An 8,367-nucleotide genomic window follows, 5' to 3' on the forward strand; every position below is an offset into this window, starting at 1 on the left:
AACATCAGTGGTGGGTTTAGGTTTATTTAACTTAAAAGTTCTAAATAGAAAGCAGTTGGCAGACCATAGATTTATAGTTCCAGGATTTATTTATTTATTTGGTTATTTATCTTTTAATTGCAGATGAATAGAGTGAGGGCCAGGCTTCTCGAGGGAGGAGACGTGTTAGACAGATGAAAAGCAGAGTGAATTAGTTGCTCAGTTTAAATATGCCCTCATGCAGAGTGCAGTTCTGCTCAAGGCCTTTGCCTCATGCCATACCTGATGTCTCTCCTGCATTTGCTGTCCCTCTTTTCTTTATACTACCTAACAAATCATTTAATCCATGGAATGATTTCAATTATCCTTTGAGTTGTAAATACTAAGCCTTCTTAGAGCGCTGAAAGCTAGTTCCGTTTTCCGTTATGCCTGAATGCAAATTTTCATGCAAAACCTACCAAAAAAAGGACTTTCAAGCCCTCAGCTCTTCGGTCTGCTTGCTTGTAGCTTCCTCTTTCTCTCCCCGTCTCTCTAGTCAGCCACTTCAGGTGAGGAGGTTTGCGACTTTATCACTGTTGGGTTGTTAGAACTGCACTATAGGAACCCAAGAGTAGCGCGGCAAAGTGGATGCCACTCTCAACCAAGTTCAAGCTGAGCTCTCCACGAACCATTTTCCCTCGTAACAGTATGTGTTTCCTGCCAGCCGAGAGTCACTGGAGGGCCACTTACAGGGACAGGCTCAGCACCTGCAGAGCTTTAGTGTGCTTTGTTCCTTTTGAGTAATAGCTCTGTTTTTCACATCTGTGCCGAGAATCCTTTGACCTCGAGTCAGTGGGCCATCAAACACTCAGACAACACCGTATAGCGATTGCAACAGTGTAATTGGTTATGCAATGGCTCTAGAGCTCTGCACGGTGTGAAAATTCATTATGTTTTTCTTGCACATTCTTGGACGTGCATGTGTATTTTATTGACATGCCCAGACGCAGCCTTGGTTTTGCATTTGCAAGAGCTTATTTCAGTCCAAGAGATGGCATAAATGGGTTAGGGACTGCCCTGACTTGTTATACAGCCTGTGTGACCTTATTTCACTTCAAATCAGCAGTTCACGAAACAAACCGAATCTGACTGGGTGGCAGCTTGTTTCAAGACATGCACATGCAGCGAAATAGACAAAACATGACAAGATGAAATTAACCATCAAGTGCTTGTTAGTAGACTGATGGTCTCTTTTAGGTCTTTTTGATTTGCTTAATTTCTAAATAGATAGAAATGAACAGTTTTACATGTATTGCTGTTATTATAAAGCAGATAAAATATGGGATTCAGAACAGCAGCAAGTGTGACTGTCTTGTATGTTTTTCCCACACTGACTAGTCCTGGTACAGAACAGTCCAGCTCCTTAATTTGATCTGAGTGTATTCATCTGTCACTCCCTCCTGCCCTCACTCCTTTTGCTCCTTGTCTCCGTTGCTCAGCAGAGGCCCTGAGCCCTGTGGAGTGCGCATCCATTTTGAACCCTGGAGGCTATCAAGCATGCTGTTGGTAAATGAGCTGTGGCTGTCAGTCTCCCCACTTCCACTTATCCTTGTCTCAGTGTCTGCCTTCTATCCCATGTTTCCTTAACCTTTCTTCCTTTTCCTTCCTTCTCATCAGCACATCCCTCCATTTGCTTGTACCAGTCAAGCTGGGGAAACGCGTTGCTTCAAAGGGCAACAGAAGGCTTTGTTACTTTGTTATACAACCACCCACCATGTTCTGACGCTGCCAGCCCCTTTGTAGATATTCAAAAAAAAAAAAAAAAGACTGTTTTATTCAAAGCACTTTGTAGCAGACTTTTCTTCCCGGTCTTGCCTTGAGTCAAATGTATCACATTCCACACGCATGTGAAAAGTCTTCCCATGAAAACATGCCGTATATATTACATATACAAAGCGCCGGCAGCATTTAACAACAAAATGAGCACCAGCTGAATTTTGAATTTCCTACAAAGTTTCATATTTTAAAAAAAAACAAAAAAAACCCACATTAGCGCTCACTTCTTGGTATGCGTTTAATTTTAAAAGGAAGGCAGCGTGTTGTAAACAGTAGCTCCACAGCAGAGACAGACAAACAGGCACAGAAAACAGGGCCCGGGGCCAGTGCAGGTTAAGCATGTTCATTAATTTCTGTAGTTTCTTTCCCGCTGGCCCTGCTTGGTTCCTGGACGTGCCGTGGATTTTAATAGGCTTTGGATTCATGCTCGCTGTTGTGATACTCGCAGAAAAGCGGTGAGGTTGGGAAGCGAGGCAGAGAATAGAGCGAAAGACAGAGTGAGAGACAGAGAGTGATAAATTAAGACATGACAGAAAAGAACAGATAAAGAACATATGTCATAGAAAATAAATGAGAGACATTAAACAGGAGAACTAATAGCTGGACTGCTCAACTGAAATAAAGTGCTTTAATTAACTAACTGTGCCGCGTCTGCAGTTATCAATCCAGCTCATTATTAATAAACTGTCACTGGCATCAGATTTTATTTACATGTGAACAATGACTGAGCCTCTGCCCACTGAAGCTTTTAGATGTACACATGTTTCGTCTCCGCGAGCAGCTCGTCGCCCGTACAGGCAGTTTATTTTTAATGAGTCGACTCTGTACTCTAGGTTAACACTTTGCCGCTTATCCACCTTAGATCTCTGCTAACTGTGCGGAGCCAGAGGGGCACCAAAAAGTACCCCGCGAGAATCAGCAAGCTACTTCCCGAAGCCCCACTGTTCCACCAGGCCCCCATGTGGAGCGCCAGCGCTCTAAAGAGACTTCAAAGGCAGGCATTTCCAGACCCAATGTAGGCGTTAACCTTTGACTCAGAGGCTCTCTCTGTGCAAGCAAAGACCGCCTAATTGATGCTATGTGCACTGCAGAAAAGGAATAACTTGTCCTGGTGGACTGCAGTAAAACAGAGTACTTTAATTTCTGCTGTGGCAATATTTTTAAATTTAAATATTTAGCCTGCTAACAATTTGCTAATCTAATTGCTATCTTACTCAGCTTTGCCTGAGTGAAATATGCCTTTAAACAAAATGATCCGTGGTCCCCATATAGCAACAAATATATTTAAATGGGACTTAAGGTGGGTATGTGTTTTGCAAGGAGCACTGGCCAGGTGCAATTTTCCACCAAGCTTTGAGTATCTGAGATTGTCAGATATCAGTGTTGTGGCTGGAGATCGAGTCAAGCCCCCGTTGCCTTTTGTCTCCCCAGATAATGCTGAGTGGACACACAGTTCACTCTGGTTAATTTTCCACTTCATGTCCTGGCTCTCTCTCAGAGAGATTGATGGTGTGATAATCCAGACTGATAGAATAGAATTCAACTTTATTGTCATTGCACATGTGACAGGCACAAGGGAACAAAATGCAGGGAACAGAAGCACCAAGGGCCTTCTGTGCTATTGCATCTTGTGTCTGCTCATTGCTAAATGCATTACAGGCTGATTAAGAAGCTAAAGCTTTGCAAATAAGCATGAAACAGAGCTTGTTGAAGGAGCGATGGTTGCATGGATGCACATAGGTTGATAGATGCATGCTGTATGTGGGTGTGTGTCCATACTGCAATCAGATGCCTTTGCTATAGTTGGCTTGCTAGCTGGACGGAGAGCTCATCAACAGGATTTTTTCAGAATCACCTGGTTTCAGTTTTAGTAAAAAAATTTAAAAGAAATTTACATCTTCTGCACCCCTGCCTTAAATCCGGTCCTGCTTTGCCTCTGGATTAAAGCAGTTTGATGTGAAATGTTGAAATATGATGAAACAAGGAGCTCTGACATGGGTTGAGACGCTGCTGGATTAATAATGAAACAGGTTCAGGTTTTGTTTGGATTAACACTGACAGTGATAGAATAACAGCTGTGGTGATATTCAGGGCTGATTCGTCAGGGTACTACTATTGTGTTTCTTTGCCTACTAAATGCCATTCATGCAGCTTAGACATGCTTAGCTGTTGCAAGGTGTTATGGCATAACACAGGGGTCAGCAACCTTTAAGACCCAAAGAGCCATTTGGACCCGGTTTCCATGCGAAAGAAAACACTGGGAGGCGCAAATACTTTTTGACATCTAAAATGAAGATAACACTGTATATATTGTTTTTTACCTTTGTGCTTTGTGTGAACAACTAAGGTGTGCTGCTTATGAAATCCATGAAGTGCTACAGAGAAAATTACATTTTATTTATGTAATTAACACATTTTGAACTCTTAAAGAAATATAACAAAAGGAAAGGCACTAGGGGTGCAACGATCCTAGTATCGATATTGAATGTTTGATACAGTGCTTTCGGTTCGGTAGGCATATGTATGAACAATACAAAATTTTTAATTTATTTTATCAACTTTTCTTCTGACGACGCTGTCTGTGTTGAGAGCTCAGTGGATCTGCGTTCGACTACTCCGCCTAGGCTGCACTGTCGAATGCAGATCCACTGAGCACAGCACAAGCTAGCAAAACAGAAGCTAAGCTCGTTGCAACATGGAAAATTGAACCTCCCCCACCCTCATTCAGATCTGGCTTTTGGATCTATTTTGGTCTTCATGTGAAGTATGACCCTGAAGGTAAGCCTGTCATGGACAAAAGTAAAACAGTATGTCGGATGTGTCACGCAATGCTCAGTTACATGGGTGGGAACTAGTGCGTTAGCGCAGTTTGCTCGTTAACGTGTTGCCGTCCAGCCCCACACACGGGCGATCCGCGGTAGCTCGTTAACGGAGATTTGCCGTGTTGTGGCGTTAACGTCATTTCAGATTAACGCTGACAGCACTAGTGGGAACACAACGAATATGACTGCACATTTACTCCGACATCATCCTAGTGCAAAGACAAGTGGAAGCAGACAAAAACAACAAGCACGCATGCTACAAACTTTAGCCTAGTCATTTAGACAGCCGTTAGCACATGATTCTCCTTATGGGGACCTGATATGTTTAATATGCTGCTGAGAATATAGCCCAGAAGAAGCGTATAGTATAGCTTTTATTTTGGAAAGAGCCATTTCTCTGTAATAAACTCTCTTTTTCCAAAGATGAGTGATTTCTCGATCAGATAGATTTATTTTGTTATTACTTTGTTTCAGCAACATTAAATTTAAAAACTGTACGTTTGAGTTAAAATATATATTTATAATTTTAATAAATGACAAATTAAAGCATGAACATTTTTTTGTATCGAAAAAATATCAAACCGTGACACCAAAGTATCAAACCCAACCGAACGTGAATTTTGTGTATCGTTGCACCCCTACTAAATATGTATTTTACCTGGTTAATGCGTGCGGCGCCGCTGCAGGGGAGGCGGACGCACCTGAGCGGCACCCGCAATCATGCCTCGCTGCCTTTACGTCTGCGCTATCTGTGCTGTTGTTGGTGTGTGTCGGGCTGTGAGCTGAAAAGCTACAGCCGGCTGTATGCGTACAGAAACCGTGTGTGAAAAGTGGTCAATATAGAGATGCTGAAAAGCATGTTCATGCAAACATCGTCGGGTCTGCCGTGATAGGTTTACAATGGGACTCCTGCTCCTGAACCTCTGCGCACAGCGTCTGCAAATCGGGGCTGTACGAAGTCACTTTTATCTCTGCAGGACTGTAAGCTTTCATCTGTGAGGCGTGTTTGTCTTTAACATAGTTCACGGTGGAGCTGCTGACATAATGTGGATCCGAAGATCCATAATTGGCCTACCTGGGGTTGAAAGTCTCGATAAATGCACGGCGTTTCAGCGGGTACACCGGCTTCCGCCAGTGTGACGCTTATTTTGAGCTATGAAAAAATAATAGAATATAATTTTAATTTTATATCTCAATATCACAATAATCTTCCAATTTAGAACTACAAGTTAAAAATAACTAACATAAATAAAATACACTTCAGCTAAATACTTCTAATTTATTTTCCCAAACCACACGGAGCCACACTATAAGGACTAAAGAGCTGCAGGTTGCCAACCCCTGGCATAACACAATGCAGCAGCAGAACATTGTGTACGTGTGAAGTTTTTCATCTTATCTCCTTTTTTCTCCCTTTGACAGCAGATCTTTTAGTAATATGATGCATATGATGACATTTTCTGTTGTAAAAAAGGAATAAAAAAAAACTCTTTTTGGATTTCTGCATAATCCTGTGTCAGATTTTATGAGGAAACGCTCCAAAAGCAATTTGGAGTGTTTGCGTATCAGGGCTCGCAAAATTTCAAAATCCCTGGTAGCCCTTCGGGCAGAGACTCTTCAGTTTTTTGTAGCCCAAAATAAATTTAAGTAGCCCGAATAAAAAAGAGAGCAATTTTTTGATTGATGTTTTGTTTCCTGTTTTGTTTCCGTTACAATATTATACATTAAAGTATAATATTGTAACGGAAACAAAACATTAATCAAAAAATAGTTGAAACACAAATTACAACATTGTATAAAAATTACAATCATCAACTCAAATATTTGGTTCTAATTGAACAGAAATTTCTATGAACTTGTAAGAACTGTGTAGAACATGAATCAGTCTGTGTCAGTTCCTGAATTTGAAATTTCCACTGAAGTCACGGGTAAGAGGTAAGTGGAACCAAGATCGAGGCCATTTGCTTTTTGAAGTTTGCAAAGACTGCTAAATTTTGCCAGTGGTAGTTCACTCTTTGCAACATAGTACACTGTTCTAAACAGATTTTCAGGTTTATTTTTAATATGTTATTTGCAATTGGTGTTTGTTCTGGGAAATATATTGCAGACTGAGCAATAATGTATTTCTTGCATTTCTCATGGGTTCTAATGGGGGCCTTTCTTAAAATGACTGGTTCCAGTAACAAAGGCGCTTGTCGACTCAGAAATCGAGGGAAAACCAACAACACACCCGGCAGAACATTATGTTATTTACACGGGTGCACATAAGTGGTCCGCATGTGCGCATTCGCTGTCAAAATAAAAGACGCGCACCAGATAAGAAGTTGCAACGCGCGTTTGCGTCCATATAAAAGGCTGTTTTTGTCCGCTAGAGTGGGATTTTCACGGCACATTCTGCACCATCTCTCTGTGCGTTCATCATTTGTTTGAAGCCAGCTCACCTCCTGCAACCACTTTTCTGAGAATACCAGTTTCTTTTGTGGTTCGGACTCCTTCTGACATTTCTTTGGAGGTGGAGGAACACCAAAGTAATTGCTTAAAGGAGCTTCTTCGACATCTTTAAGAGTTCTAAACAAATGTCTGTCCTCCTCCACGAAATCCTATGTACGCAAACACGCGTTGCAACTTCTTATCTTGTGCACGTTTTTTATTTTGACAGCAAATGCGCACCTGTGGACCACTTATGTGCAGCCCTGGTTATTTAGCTCGTCATATTGCAGCCACAGAAATTCTTCTGTCCATGAAACCATAAAGCTGCACTTTCTTTTTGCCTTATAGTCTGATTTGTCATAACTTTTCTGTTTTGTGGTAAGCTTTTCTTTGGCTGTCACTTCTTCACCCTGACCTGTCTTATTTGGCTCAGCAGAACTAAAATATATATCCTGCTGTTTTTACACACACACGCGCACTCACATAACGCTCAGCGATTCTCTGCGTGATCAACCTCTCACATGTTTAAGCTGCGGGAGATTTCACTTGTCATGTTTGCATAGTAAGCTAACGATTGATAAGACGATGTCAGAGGATTTGGTGCGCAAATTATCATCACTCACCAATCAGTGCTGTCGCTCTATACACAGTTCGCGCGATTGCAAAGTGAAAGCAAAAAACAAGCGCAAATTCAAACGCGATTTCAATATGTCACATATTGACAGTGGCTCACCGATGCCAATGACATAATTACCCAGCTACATTTCCGAAAGAATGCAAAAGCATTGACATATATTTTTCCTTCCTATGATAGCCCGACGGGCAGGGCAGAGATAGATTTTGGTAGCCCGACTGGCAAAATCGCTAGCCCCGGGACGTCGGGCTAGCGATTTTGCGAGCCCTGCGTATGTTTGTAAAGAGCTAGTACTCATTTAGTCAGGTCATCAGTCAATATGGGAACATTTCACTTTTGTTTTAATTAGACACTTTTGTGGAGCAGAGTGTCATCAGGGCAGCATCTGTCTACACTGAGTGACTCCCAGGTGACATCCCATATTGAGGTTAATGTGTGTCCTTAAGCACATGTGAGTGTTTAGAGCTGGCAGGTTGTAAAATGGAAATGTGTGCCATCACCTTGAATCAAACTAGCTTCCACGGGCATAATATGTGTCCTAAACAACCTTTAAAGCCTTTAAATTTGAAATTGGTTGACATTTATGATGATTTAGCTGTGCTTCTTCTTGGTTACAGGATACAGACCTTCTGGATATAGCATACATAAAAGATGCCAGAAACGGAAAGTGCGCGAAAACGCCAAAGG

General features: G+C 41.7%; 1 protein-coding gene across 5 annotated transcripts in view; it reads left to right on the forward strand.

Moving 5' to 3' along the window:
- plcb1l (phospholipase C beta 1-like) overlaps window positions 1–8,367 on the forward strand; it is a 145,008-nt gene that overhangs the window by 37,494 nt on the left and 99,147 nt on the right. For 4 of the 5 annotated variants that reach the window (XR_014869523.1, XR_014869524.1, XM_085133667.1 and 1 more), the window contains exon 3: window positions 8,298–8,366. Coding sequence is in view for 3 of the 5 variants with exons in the window: in XM_085133667.1 (XP_084989793.1) it covers window positions 8,298–8,366 (69 nt within the window). In the remaining 2 variants the exon portion in view is untranslated. Of the gene's footprint in view, window positions 1–4,545; window positions 4,573–8,297; window position 8,367 lie in introns of those variants that run through there. The other variant, XM_085133669.1, reaches the window with a different exon arrangement.

This window comes from Neolamprologus multifasciatus, chromosome 15 (genome assembly GCF_963576455.1).
Source record: "Neolamprologus multifasciatus chromosome 15, fNeoMul1.2, whole genome shotgun sequence".
Classification (NCBI taxonomy): domain Eukaryota; kingdom Metazoa; phylum Chordata; class Actinopteri; order Cichliformes; family Cichlidae; genus Neolamprologus; species Neolamprologus multifasciatus.